At 37.9% G+C, this 19,276-nt stretch overlaps 1 protein-coding gene across 1 annotated transcript in view; it reads right to left on the reverse strand.

The window, feature by feature from the left end:
- LOC124721707 (ceramide kinase) overlaps positions 1 to 19,276 on the reverse strand; it is a 279,703-nt gene that overhangs the window by 36,641 nt on the left and 223,786 nt on the right. Inside the window, exon 6 of the mRNA XM_047246793.1 lies at positions 7,517 to 7,672. Within this exon, the coding sequence (XP_047102749.1) occupies positions 7,517 to 7,672 (156 nt within the window). The remainder of the gene's footprint in view (positions 1 to 7,516; positions 7,673 to 19,276) is intronic.

A 19,276-nucleotide genomic window follows, 5' to 3' on the forward strand; every position in this document is an offset into this window, starting at 1 on the left:
TCTGTGGGAAGTAGTACATGGATGATGAGGAGGTTATTGATGCAGTGAGACATTGGCTCTGATGTTGATTAGTAGAGTGATAACATGCAGGCATACAGGCCCTCCCAGTAATGTGACATAATGCTGTTGCACTGAATCGAGATTAATGTGAAAAATAGGGCTTTGTAGCCAAAAGAGTCTCGAATAATAGGATGTATTGGAATCCTGAATAAAACCATCCTGCATTCAGAAAAAAAACTTGTGTTACATTACTTATTGAATGCCCCTCGTAAATTATATACACAAATATTTCTTATGAAATAGAGTATCTATTAGTGAAAACTATACCAAAATCCTTATGGTAGTTCCTGAGATTAGTCTTCACACACAGACAGAAAAAAGCAGCATGGAACTTTAATCTATATTATTAATAAAACTATAAAACCATTGTGTATGTCTGTCTGTCTGTTCAAACATGCTAATCTCCAAAAGTACTAGACAAATTTTCATGGGGTTTTCGGAGATAGCTCACGCATAACTTGGAGCACCTTATAGGCTTTGTTTCCTCAAAGTCTGAACACAGAGAAAAAAGATATTGTGGTTTAAAGCCTTATCTAAAACTGCCTGCTCAGCTTAGTAGCTCAAATGTTTAATCATCATGGCAAAACACACAAAGAAGAAATAGACGGTGCTGTTAGTTTTTCAGTACACCAAAGAACCAATAGATAACACCGTTCATTTTTTTTCATTCAGTGACAGATGTATTTTCAGAAGTTTATACCAATGACAGAATTAAGCACCACAATCATATCTTTAGAAATACAATCTAACAGTGGATTTACTTAGCTAGGATATACAGATTTACTGATTTTGCTTTATGTATTAAACACTTAATGGCAGTGCTCTGCTTCTTTCAGTAAGCTTTTAATTACATACTGTGCTAGGAAAAATGAATTTATTAAGTTTGATTTGGCTGCTCAATCATTACACATATATTTTTTGAAACCTCCTGGCACATTAAAACTGCATGCCGGATCGAGAGTCGAACTCGGGACCTTTGCCTTACGTGGGCAAGTGCTCTACCGACTGAGCTATCCAAGCATGACTCATGACTCATCCTCACAGGTTCAATCTGCCAGTACCTCATCTCCTACTATCCAAACTTCACAGAAATTCTTCTGCAAACCTTGCAGAACTAGCACTCCTGGAAGAAAGGATGTGCAGAGACAGGGCTTTGCCACAGCCTGGGGATGTTTCCAGAATGATATTCTGGATATTTTGTTTTGTTAAAAAAAAATAAAAATAAAATAAAAAGGCAACTCTTTCTGAATACATGAGCATAGCTAAAAGACTGAGGACCCTGCAGTCTCAAGAATCCAATGAAGATCATGAGGTGAGACTTGCTGTGGCTCCAGAATATCAGGCTTTAGCTCTCTATTTGGAAACTCTTTCCAAAATTGATGCACTACGTACCTCTGATCAGGAGTGACATGCATTATCTCCCTCCTCAGAACCCTTCACTCACAGAAGCTTAACATTACTTCTCTCCAATGTAACATCACACAAACAGTAATTTTGACAGGATGTGCCACGGGTGAGCGAGTTTTATACCTAAAATTCCGCTTATCCTAATTTGCTTTATATGTGTATAATTCCTGGTGAGCTTATGTTATGCCACAACCATAAACAAAGCACAATGCCAGCTGATGTGTGTTGTACATGTGGGAGTTATTGTCAGTTGATTTTCACATGGCCAGATCTATATGATTCTGTCTAATGCTGGTAAAGCAAACAAGCTCTTCATTCATGTCCCCAATCAAATCACTTCAAACGTTGTATACTAAGAAGCTTTATAAGTCAAAAATAAATTCTGTGCATAGAAAATCTCAGGCACAGCTACAAATAAATACCCAGGCAATGCCGGGTTTCTCAGCTAGTTTATAATACATATAGATAATTATCATGCCTAACCATTGTCTATGTAGCAGAAATGCTGCGAGTCCACTGTTACACTACTCTGCTATATTCCACTTGAGCCTAACAACAGGGACTGATGACCATACAGTTTGGTGTCCTCCCCCTTCCCCCTCCCCCCTCTCTTTTAAACCAACCAACCTAACAACAGACTTAAGTGATGGGTTTTCTGTTAAATGGGCAGAGGAGGAGACTGGAGACTCGAGTCTCCAAGCTTGCAGGGATGGAAAGTTTGGAAATGACATCATAGGATTGCTGGTGAGTTTAAAGCAAGTTCACAAACATCATTTCTGATCTCTATTTTCTGTCATTATTTCACATGCTGTGGTTGGGAATTCATTGGCAGTGCCTTGCTAATTGATGCCCAAAGCAGAACACAGCATCTAAAGCCTGTCAAATTCTATGTCTGGTTCACAAGGGCAGATGGGAAAGAGCATCCATTCTTGCATGCAACATAGTGGGCTGAGAGTGGATTTTGTAATTGTAATGTTGCTGAACACTTCAAAGAAAACTTGAGTCCCATTTCAAACAGGTACCCCACTCATACAATTATAGTCAGTGGTGACTACAATCTACCAACAATATGCTGGAAAAATTATACGTTTAAAGACGCCGGCAGGCATAAAATGTCAACTGAAATTGTACCGAATGCTTTTTCAGAAAATTATTTTGAACAATTAGTTCATGAGCCCACTCGATGCACAAATGGTTGCGAAAGCATACTTGACCTCTTAGCAACAAATCATCCTGGACAAATAGTGAGTACCATGATGAATACAGCGGTTAGTGACCACAAGGCTGTTGCTGCTAGGCTGAATATCGTGACACCTACAACAATAAAAAATAAACGCAAAGTATATCTATTTAAATAAGCTGATAAAAATGCTCTTAATGCCTTTTTAAGAGACAGTCTTCACTCTTTCCGATCTGATCACGTAAGCATAGAAAAGTTGTGGAATGATTTCAAAGAGATAGTATCAACAGAAACTGAGAGATATATACCACATAAACTAATAAGTGATGGTACTGATCCCCCATGGTGCACAAAACGGATCAGATTGCTGTTGCAGAAGCAACAAAAAAAGCATGCCAAATTTAAAAGAATGCAAAACCCCCAAGACTGGCAAAGTTTTGCAGAAGTTTGAAATATAGCATGTACTTCAATGCGAGATGCTTTCAATAATTTCCACAATGAAACTCTGTCTTGAAATCTGGCAGAAAACCCAAAGAGATTCTGGTCATACATAAAGCATGCCTGTGGCAAGATGTGATCAATACCATCACTGCACAATAACAATGGTGGGTTGGGTTGTTTTGAGGGAAGAGACCAAACTACGAGGTCATCGGTCTCATTGGATTAGGGAAGGAAGTTGGCCGTGCCCTTTCAAAGGAACCATCCCGGCATTTGCCTGGAGCGATTTAGGGAAATCACGGAAAACCTTAATCAGGATGGCCGGACGCGGGATTGAACCGTTGTCCTCCCGAATGCGAGTCCAGTGTGCTAACCACTGCGCCACCTCGCTCGGTAACAATGGTGGAGTCACTGATGACAGTGCCACTAAAGCAGAGTTACTAAACACGATTTTCTGAAACTCCTTCACCAAAGAAGATGAATTAAATGTTCCCGAATTCCAATCAAGAACTGCCAAGATGAGGAGCATAGAAATAGATATCCTCGTTGCAAAGCATCTTGAATCACTTAATGAAGCCAAGGCCTCCAGTCCAGATTGTATACCAGTCAGGTTCCTCTCAGAGTATGCTGATACAATAGCTCCATATTTAGCAATTATGTACAACCGCTCACTCACAGAAAGATCCGTACCTAAAGACTGGAAAATTCCTCAAGTCACACCAATACCCAAAAAGGGAAGTAGGAGTAATCCGCTGAATTACAGGCCCATATCACTAGTGTCAATTTGCAGTAAGGTTTAAGAACATATACTGTATTCAAACATTATGAAGTACCTCAAAGAAAATGATTTATCGACACATAATCAGCATGGATTCAGAAAATATCGTTCTTGTGAAACACAACTAGCTCTTTATACTCATGAAGTAATGAGTGCTATCGACAGGGGATGTCAAATTGATACCATACTTTTAGATTTCCAGGGTACTTTCAACACCGTTCCTCACAAGTGTGTTCTAACGAAACTGCTTGCCTATGGAATATCACCTCAGTTGTGTGACTGGATTCGTGATTTCCTGTCAGAAAGGTCACAGTTCATAGTAATGGACGGAAAGTCATTGAGTAAAACAGAATCCAGCATTCCCTATGGAAGGTTTATAGGCCCTCTATTGTTCCTGATCTATATTAATGACATAGGAGACAATCTGAGAAGCCATCTTAGATTATTTGCAGATGATGCTGTCATTTACTATCTTGTAGTCATCAGATGACCAAAATGAATTGCAAAATGATTTAGATAAGATATCTGTATGGTCCGAAAAGTGTCAGTTGACCCTGAATAAACAAAAGTGTGAAGTTCTCAACGTGAGTACTAAAAGAAATCCGCTAAATTTTGATTACGCGAAAAGTCACAAAAATCTGAAGGCTGTAAATTCAACTAAACACTTAGGGAATACAATTACAAATAACCTAAATTGGAATGATCACAAAGATAATGTTGTGGGTAGAGCATAACAAAGATTGCGATTGATTGCCAGAATACTTAGAAGGTGCAACAGGTCTACTAAGGAGACTGCTTACACCACGCTTGTCTGCCCTATTCTGGAGTATTCCTGTGCGGTGTGGGATCTGCATCACGTGGGACTGACAGATGACATCAAAAAAGTACAAAGAAGGGCAGCTCATTTTGTATTATCATGAAATACGGGAGATAGTGCTACAGACATGATACGTGAATTGGAATTGCAATAATTAAAACAAAGGCATTTTTCGTTGTGACGGGATCTTCTCATGAAATTTCAATCACCAGTTTTCTCCTCGGATTGCGAAAACATTCTGTTGGCACCTACCTACATAGGGAGAAATGATCATGATGATAAAATAAAAAAAATCAGAGCTTGAACAGAAAAATTTACGTGCTTGTTTTTGCCGCATGCCATTCAAGAGTGGAACGGTAGAGAGACTGCTTGAAGGTGGTTCATTGAACCCTCTGCCAGGCACTTTATTGTGAATAGCAGAGTAAGTTAAGCGACTAATCCTGGTACATCACTGATTTCCATTATGACCTTTATAACACCAGAAGAGATCAGCGATCCCTCTGACAATGTGTCAGTTCTGCTGTAGGCTGCTGCCCAGTGAAATGGAGGCAGGGTTTGTTTCCCTGCACTATACCTTCCCCTGTGGCAGTCAAAGTTCTAGTCTGTTTACGCTCATGGCCATCTATGACTATAGCCAATAGTGCCTGCTCTCTGTACTATAGTGATTCAACAACAAAATCTTTAACATTATTTGACGGTGTCAAAATTCTTCCCCTAACATTAAAAACAATTTGCTGATAGTTCAGTTGTACTTCTACCCTAAGAGCCTAATTGGTTCTATCTATATCATTGTCAAGCATGGATCATAGGGCTATGAATGCCCACAAAAGGTCAAAATTAGTATTCTGCACATTTTTTAATCTTCAAATTGGGTGGGAAAAGACAAATAATGTCCAGAAACAGCTTATATTGGAGACACATTCACTTAACTGGTGGGAAAATACTGCTACTTTTGAACAGAACAATCACTTTTGAAAGCTTAAATGCAGCCAAATGAAGAAAACAAAGGTCACTTCAGAAGAAAAAGGTGTTGAAGTTTTTGCAATGGCAAATTTTTCACTCGGAGTTCCCAAACAGCACTTGTTTTAACAGTCACTTTCAAAGAACTATTGTTTATCTTCACTCATGTGGCATGACAACCTTTTAAATTTGGGCATCTAATCATTTACAAAAAAAATAAATGCAAACTTCGACAAAAATAGACACGAATTTCCCAAAAAAATAGATGTTAATTTTGCCAAAAATAGATGAAACATTTTGTGGTTCCTAATACCGTCTTCTCAATTTGCAAGTTGGGCTTCCCCCCCCTCCCCCCCCCCCCCCCCCCCCCAGCGGCATATTTATGCGATAATACTGTGCCACTGCTGAAGTCTGGAATTCTGTCCGGTCTGGCATACTTCTGTCCAGATGTGACTGGAAAGGGAAACTGAATTCCTATAAGATGCTAAAAAAATATAGTATGCAGAGTGTCTTCTGCCCTCTATCCAACACTTGTTAATTGCTCTCTTAACTCTAAAACAGTACTGGCCTTTGCCAGGCAAGCATGTAATGCATTCCTTGAAATTATAATATGATTTGTGCTGACAAAATAATTTCCATAAATGCAGAACAGTGCCTCAGTGGAAAATGAGACTTTTGTAACATAGAAAGTATGTCATAGGAGACTACTGCATGGCTGAAGGGTATACATTGAATTTCAGTTGTACAAAATTGTTTACTCAGGCAACAAGTTACTGAGACTGAGTTTTATAGAAGTCCACAAGAATTTTCATTTTAGACAATTTAATAAACCAGGACAACAAATCCTATCTTAGCAACATCTGTAATTCTGCCACGACCTACTCACTGCTCAGTACCTCAAGGCTCTGTCAGTCATAAGTGCGGGGAAATGAAAGACAATCTTATGTAATCTATGGGTGCTCTCTGCTTTAGCACAGATGAACAGTGTGATGAAGCAATGGGAAAACATATAATCCCCGCATACATGCTGTAACACTCAGTATGTCAGATCACTCAATGATAACAGAATGGTACGTCATCGAAGTACCATGTAATTTCTACGATTTAACCTGCCTGTACAACCAGAATCCATTCAGTTTTGAGTATCCTGTTTGGATTTATAAAGTCTTGTAACTAATAATTCCAGTAGCAAAATACTTCACTCTGTTGTCTGAAACTTGCAGAGTTACAATTGCATTTGGTAAACCATAGGAAATGTGATTTATCTTACATCAACCAATTCCTATCAGTTGCTTCAAAAATAATTGTTTGGTTAAACTGTTAACTATTCATTTCAAGTATTAACATTCACGAAACTGTTTTTCAGTGACAATACGTAAGTTATGCAGATGTTCCAAGTTGCAAGCACAACTCTTGAATGACTTTGTGAGTGATATTACTTTTCAGTCAATATATCAATATAGCATATAATTCTAACTTATCTGTGCTTATCTTCCATTTTCATGTATAAGTTCATTAGGCTATACTGAAAATATGCATTAATTTATTATATTATTCTATCTAAGGATGATCCCCTCTCTGAACACTTCACTATTATTGTATAATTTATTTCCAGCCTAGTCCAACATTACAGCACAGTACAAATGGCTCAACAGTATTCTATGATATTATAGCAGACACTCTGAGTGGTAACTATGGTTTGTTTTACATCTTTCCTAAATAATAAATAATTAAAAAACAAAATTCTGTATAAATTAGTTTTCAAGATATCAATGGGATCTTTATTGTCAATATATGTCAAAATGTGCAAGTATATTTTTTTTTTTTTAAATATGAACATATAAAACTATGTTATAAGCTGAATAATATGTGTGACCTCCTGGTGAGAGTGGTGTTGCATCTTTGGTAGACTGTCTTGTAGAGCATCTGGCACAGTTCTGCTTGCACCGAGGACCTTCAGCTGCACTCGTACCATCAGCTAAGAGTCGCACCTCTCCCTCGTAGCCCTTATTACAGAAGAACTTCTTAAAACCTATAAATGCGTCAAATGTATTAATTTATAGACATTTGAGAGAGCATCTCACACAATAATACAATTAAAAAACTATGTTTTATGCAATTTCTGTGACTGTCTATCTTTTGGCAACACTCCATTTAAATAAAGTTTAACAAATAAAATATGCATTATTTCATATTTTTTTCAAATTGTCTTATTTTTTGCAACTTTCCTGTATGTTTTTCACCCTTGATTCAAGATGTCAACAAACCGAGTGATTCTAAATGCCCATATTTGTTTCTGAAATGTAGTCACATAGAAATAGGGTAAAAAGTTATTCGTTTACTTTGTGCTGTTGTTTAACATTCTACAGTGACCATTTCAAGCGACACAGAAGACCGACGACAACACACCTTTAGCAGTAACTGTAGAATACGGTTCAGCTATTGTCCGTAGAGCTGTGACTTACAATGTTAAGTTCATTCAGAAAAAAAATGATAATTTTTTAGAAACGTCATGTCTTCAGCCATATAATCGAGCTATTTTTGTTATATTAAGGAATATCATATACAAATTCTCAGTAAAAGAGAAATGCCCTTCACTAATGACACGACATAAATATGCCAAATTTTCATATGGCAACGATACGTGGCTGTAAAGTGCATATATCAAAGTGACATGCTGGGCGCAGTTAGTTAGTTAGAGAGCTAGTTTCATGTTCCACACATCATTTTGGATTCTAAGTAATAATGATGGGCAACAAGTCATTTTACATTCACATCGCAAATTAATTTACCCACTTCCAGCATGCTGGATGGCAATAGGCAACAAGTTACTATGACTCAGTGAAATTATAAAACTGTTGAAGTTGCAGCTTAGGGTCACGATTTAATTATCATTTCATTCTAGAGAGCTGCAGGTCACTGACAGTATCTGTCAGACGTGTCTGAAACAACAGATACCCTCTTCATATAGCATGTACGAGTGACTAAGTGCAAGGTACACTTTGAATGCGACAGTCCAGTGCTGAATGCAGAAAAACATTTGACTGTCAAGTGCAAATAGTACCTTACACTTAGCCAGTCATTCAAGCAATGTGGCCAGCTTACACACGATTTGGTGTTATGGTAGGGACTTATGTGGATGGATTGATAAAGGACTAAGGTCTAAAACTGGTTGCCATGTGCATAAAAACAACTTCTGTGCAACTTTGACAGTTTTGTAATTTCATTGCAAATTAATGTGTAAATATCACTACATGCTGAACATTTAGAGAGACAGACAGAGAGAGACAGACAGAGAGAGACAGGGGGGGGGGGGGGGGGGGGGGAGCCCATAACAAACATATTTGATGTAGTGAAAGAGTGGTCTATGGTTTAAAGCACGTTACAGCACTGGTAAACTGTAGGTGTGCCAACGCAAAACTGACAAACGTAACTCGTATAATTAATTACATTTCAGCAAGATCTTATGAGGAGCTTCAGAAGCCTGAACAGTCTATCCAATGCATTATCCAGCATGTTGGTTGGGACATGTCAACTGTGAATGAATGTTGGTACTGATTGTCCAAGGAAGGAGCACACATTTTGTCATCATCATTCTGGACAACAGCAGTACACAGATTCACATCTAGACCATTGTGTCAAATGAGCAGCCACTGTTGATTACATGGTGATCAATGGGCAAATTAGAACCAATATTCAATTCTGAGTATTAACTAGGACCATCAGGAACAATTTTCTAGATGCTGGACAACAAACAATGATGCAGCTCATAAGGCTTCTTCTCAATGTTCATTATCCTACAGCCAATGGTTATACAAAAGATAAAACTGGAAGGATAAAGTTGCAAAGTTGCGTTTAGTGATGAGAGCAGACTACACTTTGATATCGGTGATGATTGTTAGTGAGTGCAATGTCAACCAGGAGATAATCAACTACTGGAGTGTATTAGGTGAGAACATACAGGACAAAGGGTGATGGTGTGGGGAACTTGTGATGCTGCTGATGTGCAAGTCTCATTTGAGTTCCTCTTTTATCCATAGTTGACAACTGACATAGTAAATAATACCAGGAAATTTTCACTGATGTACATGACACTGCACATGTTGAAAGTACTTCCAACAGGTATTTATTTTAATGCAGGCATTGAAATGATTATAATAATCTTGCAGTTTAACTTACCACAGTGTTTGTATTAAATAGTAGGATCAAACTTACACTGATTTGCACTGGATCTGCATAAGCATAATTCTATGAGTGGCAAGTTTCATGATTAACACAGGTTCCTCTCACGTTTCCTAGCTTCCATTCACTTTCTCATTGTCCAAACACTTATTTTGTAGGTTCAACATGTAGATGTATAGTTTACAAATTAAATAAACATTATTTTATTACATTTTCAATAAAACCACAGTAAACAGGAGTTGCAGGTGAGTCATTCCATGTCAGTTCAACCAGGGGCTCCAGCTCATAGTTTCAGATTTGACTGACTTGTGTACAAAGTATTGGTTTCCCCTGCCAATTAGATCCAGAATTATGACTTCTGAAAGAAGGTGGCGTGACCCGGAAATGGCAACCCGCATCTGGCAATCTATCTTCAGACCCAACTTCAGGTCTTAATAACTTTGGAACTATTCCGCACAGTCCAGTGAAATTTTTACATCCCAGTAACATCCATTTAGAGAACACACTCCATGAATCAAAACACCAACAACATATTTCTGAGGGAAAATAAAAAATTCCAAAATGTGATTAAAAAAATGTAATACGTAAAAAGGTACATATGCCAAATATATTCACTCAAAAAGGGTATAAATTTTTTTGTGGTAAGCTTAATGTGGCCTAAACACACACAGAACTCATCATGCCCATATCAGTCACAAAAACTGAGTTACATGCACACAAAAATACAAAAATTTGAAAAATTACCTGAAAAACATGGATTTTCAAAGTGTGGTAACACAAAAGGGACGAGTGGTATCCAAGCCAAATTTCACACACTGCATAAGTAGACCATAATGATATATCTCTCAAAATTTCAGCATGTTATTGCAGGACATTTGTGTATAATGGAAGGTTACCCTAAGCTGTATTTGGTGATGTGGCCATTGTTCCAGAACACAATTTTGTAAAAACATATCGTAAACTGTTCTGCCTCTTTTTATCCTCTCCCACAACTATTTAATCACTAAGCAACAACATATAGACAGATTAACACAACCTATAATTAATGTTTACTGCACCTTAACTGCTAAAAACCAGTCGATTGTGCTTCGAACAGTTCTCCCACACTTTAGCTACTGTACTCTGTACATTTAGTGGCAAATTGTACTGTCTTTCTGACACTGAGGTAGGAACTGGAACTGTCATAAGAATATGTTCAGAAGGAATCCAACACCTGTCTGCCAAATGTGGCCAATGAAATGATCTTGCTGGTCCTGCTGGTGCCATGAAGTTCACAAATACATCACCTTCTGCTACACAGCACTCTGCAACACATCCTAAGCACCATTTGTCATCATAAACAGCAATAATGTAGCAACCTGGTCGTATGTTGCTGTTTTTGCTTCTGAATCCTGAGTCAGACACACTGTGAAGACACATGTTGTGCATGAATCTACAGTTATAACTCGACAGTCTGCTCATCTGCACATTATCAGAGTCTGCTGGAGAGAAGTAATGATGGCTCCTTGTGCCTGCAACAGTTTTAACATGTTATAGTCTGCTTTTAGCAACTCTTCGACTGATTTCACCTCATCTTTTGAAACATAGAATGATTGTATGCTAGAGATGTTTGTCTGTACCCAGGTAAATAATTGAAGACGTTTTGGAATGTGACCTTATGTAGGGTGCTGCAGACTAGCTCATGATACCATGCACTTAATGGTAGCACCAATACCATCACATACATTTTTACCATGACTTGTTGCGAAAAAATTCCATTCTGCGTGAATCTGAAAATCATGGTAATGCATGCATAAATTTTTGAGATTTTTACAGATTTTGTACTGACTAGCTGCCCCATCACTGAAGTATTTCGCAAAATGTATGTGAGGCAGCTTGTTTTTCACATATGCCATGACAGAGCGAATCTGGGCATGAACTGCAATGGCATCATGAATTGAACAGTCACTAAAAAGGCACAGGTTCATGACAGACACATCACCTGATTCACCTCTATAGTAAATCGCAAATGGCTGGAGAGTTGCTTGACTGTTGTCCCAATGACATCCTTGGATGGCATCTTGAACTATAAATGCATAATTTTCAGAAAAGTCTAGTATTACTATAATTTTATCTTGTTTCGAATTATGCTTACAAAACTGGAGATAAGCCGATTGTGCTGTTGCTGTGAAGCTGTGTGTGGTCAGTTTGTCCATTTTTTGACAACACATTTCAACAAAATCTTCCACTGTACTTCGCTTTGTTTCAAGACTTGTGCAATCCATGTGTGTCTATTGTTTATAAGAAACAAGTTCATCATCATCCATAAGGAGTTCACCATACAGTTTGTTATTCATGTGTTCTGCAAGATTTGCCTTGCCAGGACACTTTTCACACCTGTGTATCATGCACTGGTAGGAACTGATGTCCCACACTAGCAGCTTCATTGCACCTTTGTAATCCAGACCACAATCCTTTATAGCAGCAAACATCAGCTTAGCATTTTGATGGGTCTCACATACACAAACATTGTGTGTGCCCCTTGCACTTACAGGCACAATCCATTTTGGCTGAAGACTGAAAAAAGATGATAAACCTACTTTGGTATTGGGATACTTTTCCTTGAATTCTACATATAGTTCTGGTATGCTGCATAGCAACAGTCTTTTTTGCATCTTTACATGTACATTTCCCATTTTCACCGTTACATAGTCTTTAATTCCAGGCATTATTCGGCTGTAGTCATTATTTTCATAAAACTCCGACACCAGCAACTTTATTTATGAACTCAATTGCTTACCCTGAGCCTGCTGAAGTTATGGAAGCACTCGTTGGGTTGCTTTTATTTTCCTAGCTTGCTTTACCATATATGTAGAAACATTGAATTCCTTTGCAGTGTAGTCAATAGACCAGCTGGAAGATGCAAGGGTAAGAATAGCTACTTTTTTCTGGCGTCTGGATATGGCACATTTTTCTTTCAAATCATGCACAATTTTGTCCAAATCAGAGCATTTCTGGCATTATTTCTGTTCCTTTGGAGCAGATAGTTCTTCCTCTTCCACCATTAGTGTGTCAGCTATTTTGTGTTTTAATTCCATTTGAGCTTCTACCATAGCTGGGCCTGTCTCTTTTCCAAACTTTGTGTGTCTTCATGGGAGTCAAACCAAGAGCAGTCACTGAAGTATTTAATTGCTCATCCGCTGTGGTTGTAGGTGGCTGATACTCTTCATCACTGTCATGTAAATTATCAGAATAGTCTTCATTTTTTAGCAGTGTAACACACCTGGAACATAACCTTTGCCCTGGTTTCATGTTAAGTCCCGTGCACTGGTTCACTTTCAATACTGATTTTATATCAATTTCTCTGCGGCTACACATCACTGTCTTCTTATGAATCCGAAATGGATCAAAACAACTTCTTTGTAGGAAAGAATACTTATCCAGAAACACTTTCATATGATGATAACAAACACTAAAGTTTCCTGGAACTGTACTTCTTGTGCCCACAGGGTGTATCCCAGATCTCCATAGCAACAAATCTTGGTCCGATTCATCCAGATCATACAGTACAAATCGAATGCCACATTTTGTTCCACATGTTGTTTTATGACATTCAGATGCTTGTGCTCTACCAATACTGCAACTTGTTTGAACAAAAGCACTGCTAGTACACTCTTCTACCTCCATACTGACTTTCCACAACAGTACTGACCAGTCTGAACTAGAATCTTAAAAACATGAGTAACCTGTAATTGTTGCTTGTTTCCTTTGTTGTTCCTGCCTAACAATGACTCATTCTGTCCCTGTAAACTACCATTGTTTAACTTTCTGTTGCCTAATGGTTCCCAACAATTGCTGTAGCTTTATCTGAAACAAGCTGTCTGCATCATCGCTATTACTTGCTAAATCGTGTTAAAAGAAACGTAACCAAATACATCTCTGTCAACTTTTATTGTACACAAATGCCTTGCAATAACAAGTTGAAATTTTTGCCACATATTATATTATGGTCTACTTCTGCTGTGTTTGAAATTTGGCTTGGATATCACTTGTCCCTTTTGTGCTACCACACTTAGAAAATCCATGTTTTTCAGGTAATTTTTCAGATTTTTGTATTTTCGTGTGCATGTAACTCTGTTTGTGTGACTGATATGGGCATGATGAGTTCTGTGTGTGTTTAGGCCACATTAAGCTTACCACAAAAAAATTTATACCCTTTTTGAGTGAATTATATTTGGCATAGAGGGCACCTACAGTATGTACCTTTTAACATATTACATTTTTTTAATCACATTTTGGAATTTTTTATTTTCCCTTAGAAATATGTTGTTGGTGTTTTGATTCATACAGTGTGTTCTATAAGTGGATGTTACTGGGTTGTAAAAATTTCACTGGACTGTGCAGAATAGTTCCAAAGTTATTAAGACCTGAAATTGGGTCTGAAGATAGATTGCCAGATGCGGGTTGCAGTTTCAGGGTCACACCACCTTTTTTCACAAGCCATAATTCTGGAACTAATTGGCAGGGGAACTTAAAATTTTGTACATGAGTGTTACACACTTGGTAGCATTGGTATGCTAAATTTCAGGGAAATCTGAAACTATCAGCTGGAACATTTTCTCAAATTGGTTGAATTGACATGGAATGACCCAGGTAATATTTATATGCGTTCAGAAATGAAGTTACCTTGTTTTGATCTTGGCTCAATATTCTTTAACTAGCTGTTATCTTGCTTGGGATCTATTTCTGTGAGAAAATTTTTGGTGGAAAAACTTGTCCTAAATTTGCTACTAAAATCTGTGAAGTTTAGTCCGGAATAAAATTTTGTGATTCAAATACTCAAGTATCTATCTAAATCATTTGCCTAGGAAACACATACATTTTTAAAAATGGAATGATCAGTGTTACTACATGGTAACACCGGACTTTTGAAGTAATATATTTTACAAACTGCACAATGTCACATTTATTACACAACAAATTATTTTTGATTACATTATTTCCTAAACTACAAACATCTGAATAAGGTAAAAGTGTCCTTTTCATGCATGAAAATATGGGATTTAAAATAAGACGTATCAATTCTTCCCCATAAAATTATTAATGGGTCCAAAATTTTGATTATACATGGTCTTACTAAATCTTAGATACTGCATATTTCTTAAAAAAAAAGGTTCCATAAAGAATATTAGTACTGTGATAATGAACCAAATGTAAATCTGGCTTCAAACAATAAGTCTTAAAAAATATAGCCCATAAATGAATTTTGAAAGGTAAGAAAAGGAAAATGGCATTTTTATGTTAGGAGTGATATCAGGGGAAGTGCATATGTCTAAGATTGCTACATTTCAAGCTATAGCCTACAATGACATACACCTATGTTGTTAGCTGAGGGACACTTAACAATGAAAAACAGATTTAGAACATCATCCAGCCTAATGGTTTCGCATTCCTACAGTGTCAAGGAGGTGTGCTTTTCCAACACAACAAAACCTGTACACACACTTCTCACATTGCCCAACATTGTCCCCAAGGTGTTCAGCTCCCACAGCATGTACAATCATCAGACTTGTTCTCACTAAACATGTGTGGGACCTAATGGGTTTACATCTGTTCTAGTCTGTGTTACTGGCAAATTCCCTTGACCAAAAATCAACTGGTATAGCACAGAGCAACAGTTCAATGATTGTCTCTTTGTATAATTTTAGGGTTGTGCTGTAAGCAGTGGAGACAGTTCAAGATGCCAGACTGTTATCCATGGCGTTTGTTCACAGATGTATGACCCTGGGAATAACATCATATACAGTGCACGGTATCATACGTGAATAAAGCACTATCTGGAGGATCTCCGGATCATTGTCCTGATCCTAAGGTTCCAGTAAATTTCCTTAAAAGGCACATAATCTGAAAGCACTCCTTCCCAATCCACCACTCACAAAACCATCAACTTTAAAGGCAGACCCGAACGTGTCGCTGCTTACGTCACATACCAGTTAACACGCTGGAAGTGGAAACTTTCTTCCCAATATTTGTTTTCTTGCCGCATCCCTCCCGAACTATCCCCCTGCCCTATCTCCTGCCTTCCTTCCATTCTGCAGGTCTGTCTTCTGTCTCCTTTTCCCTCTCTTTCTCCTACTCAGTCTCCATCCTCCTCTTCTTAATCTGTTTTTCTGCCCCAACCCTGCTTCCTTTCTCCCAATTCTACCTTTTTCCTCTATCACCTACATCTTTTGTCTCCATTCTTCTTTATTCACCTGCCACTTATTCCATTTCCCTCCAACGCCACCATTTCTGCTGCCGTGCCTCCTATCATCGAAACAGTGACCGGGGCTGCCTCTCTCCCGAGATGGTGATAGAGCAGTCTGCCTTCAGATCGTGAGTGGCAAAGGAATCAGTAGGAGTAAGGTTTGATGGCTGCAAGATTTTTTTCTGGAAAGTTCGATAGATTCTGCAGTTAACGAAGACGACTGTTTCGGAGGAGAGGAGGAGGATTCCTTTCAGATTTTGGCGTATTTTTCTTCATCTTTCAATCAAAAATCCAGGATGGAATAACAACAATATGAATTGATTTACATTGCTGCACACCACATAGTGGAGGTCTTCAGTGGAAGACAGGGACAATTAAAAGTGGGCTAAGCTATCAGACAAAGTCCGTCCACAATGTAAATAATGTACGAGGTAATCTGGCAACTCGGCAAGCAGTACAAGCACTGAGGCGTTGCCAGGCAACTTTGCTAACTTTCTGACAAATCTTCAGACACACACACACACACACACACACACACACACACACACACACACACACACACCTGTATAGCCGTATTTTGCACACAGAATCAAACTGTACAGACAGATAAATGTGGGGATCTAAGTGTACAATAGCTCTAAAATGGATAAGTCAAAGGGCTAGTGAAGTTGCCATTATGTTTTTGTGCCAGTTAGTGATTCAATTCTTCTACAATTCATTGCGTTGTTACCTTTACTCCTAAGTTATACACTGTGATTCTTATTAACATATAAAAACCCCCAAAGCAATACTGACGATGCTGAGACAAGTAATTTAAGGCAAGACACATGGAGCCGAATCGCTGCATGAACTGTGACGTACATCATCTGGTGACATCGTGTGTTCGACATTCATTATATGCTTTTGGGTATTTCCTAACATTTGTGGCCCCAAATCTATATCGCTTCAGGGGTTTTTAAACATTATTACAAATCATCCTGAATAGACAAAGTCTTTCACATTCACACACACACACACACACACACACACACACACACACACACACACACAACCCACTTTCACATGGACACTGTTGTTTTTGGGTGTGGTGACCTGATTATCACCTTCATCTTTCTTATCTCCCCCACCAAACTCTCTTTCCTCCTTAAAAAATGAATGTAATGCTCAAAAAGGTAGGAGTATTGTTTTCTATTTTAAGTTTTTCTATCAGAGTTGGTCAACCTTGGCATCTCTTTATGATTTAAACAATTTTCCAATTTTCTGACTGAAGTTACAATTGTATTCAATTACTGATCTATTTCAAGTACCTAATATCAGTTTTTCTACACCTGATTTCCTAGTTCATTACACTGATAATGGCTGTGTGGCACATCTCTCTTCAATGTGTGTCATAGCCCCTGCCACTTCACATGATGTTATCCCGTAAAAATTCACCCAGTACATCATTATCCACACTCACATCACACACCATAAATATGTTTTCTGCATAGACAAGCATATATTCTCTCTCTTAATTGTTTTTGATCTTCGGTTTTTCCCTTAAACACCTCACAGTTCCTGACTGCAATCAATCTATTAGCTTGCCTCACCTCAAAATCCTTACCAGCCTGCTCTTTGACCAATACATTGATTTAACAAATAATCATGCAACAGCTGCCTATTTACAGTGCCTCATCTTCCTTACCTGAGACAATTAGTGCCCTCACAATCATCCATGTCTATACATGCTGTAAAACTGAATAAAAATGTCATGTACCACCTAAAGATATTATACATCACATCGTTCACTTCCCTCTACAGTGGCATTGAGCTGGAGCAGTAGTGAGACACTGGACACACGTTCAGGATAACAGAGGTTCACAACCATGACCAGCCATCCAGATTTAGGTTTTTGATGGTTTATCTAAACCTTCGAAAAGAACGTGGCCAATGTTCTTCCCTACCTTTCCCCAACCTTGCACTCTGTCTATAATGTCCTTGTCATGCAGTTAGTTAGTTAGTTGGTTGCGTGTTCCATTGATCGATCACATGGTACGGTAGCTGTTATTGATGTGGAATGTCTCAAGTGCACAAGAAACGCACATATGATTACAATACAGAGTTAAGGATTAATATATTAATACTTCTATTATCTACCCCATTCCCTTAAATGGCACAAAATGCATATACTATATTTATAGATTTATTTATTGCTATTCAAGAATTCATCTATGGTATAGAAGGAGTTGTCAAGGAGATACGATTTCTATTTATTTTTGATGCTATTACTGATGTCTGTCAGACATTTTATTTCATCTGGTAATTTGTCGAAAATTTTTACAGCAGCATATTTTACCCCTTTCTGTGCCAAAGATAGGTTGAGTAAAGGATAGTGTAAGTCTTTCTTTTTTCTGGTATTATAATTATGAATGTCACAGTTGTTTTTAAACTGGTCCATGTTGTTGAGAACAAATTTCATTAGTGAGTAAATGTTCTGTGAGGCTGTTGTAAGAATTCCCAATCTTTTAAAAAGATGCCTACAAGATGTGCGACTATGAACCCCACACATCATCCTAGGCGCTTTCTTTTGAGCAGTGAATACTTTTTGTCTAAATGTTGAGTTACCCCAAAATATTATTCCTTATAACATCAGAGAGTGAAAGTATGCAAAGTATGTTAGCTTACTAACTTCTATATCCTAAAAATTGGCAATTATTCTGACTGCAAACGTTGCTGAACCTAGTTGCTTTAGAAAATTCACAATATGAATTTTCCAATTAAGATTCTCATCTATGTGTACACCCAAAACCTTAGTATTATCTACCCTGTCTACTGACTTCTGTTGATGTGTTATATTTATTGAAGGAACTGTACTTTTTGCAGCAGAAAATTGTACGTACTGTGGTTTTTCAAAGTCTAGAGCAAGCCCATTTGCAGAAAACCAATTAGTGACTTTTACAAAGACCTTATTTGTATTATTTACAATTGGAGTTTCTTTTACCGTATTAAAAATGATGCTTGTATCATCAGCAAACAGTGTCAGTTGAGCTTCCTGTTTCAGATAGGAAGGGAGGTTGTTCACATACATCACAAACAGAAGGGGACCCATGATTGAACCCTGTGGAACACCTAATGTAATTTCACCCCAGTTAGATGAAGTGGAAAACTTATTTAAATCACTTGACCCATATAAGGAAACTTTTTGATTCCTGTTCTGTAGGTATGACTTAACCACTCATATGTTATTCC

Source organism: Schistocerca piceifrons, chromosome X (genome assembly GCF_021461385.2).
Source record: "Schistocerca piceifrons isolate TAMUIC-IGC-003096 chromosome X, iqSchPice1.1, whole genome shotgun sequence".
Classification (NCBI taxonomy): Eukaryota; Metazoa; Arthropoda; class Insecta; order Orthoptera; family Acrididae; genus Schistocerca; species Schistocerca piceifrons.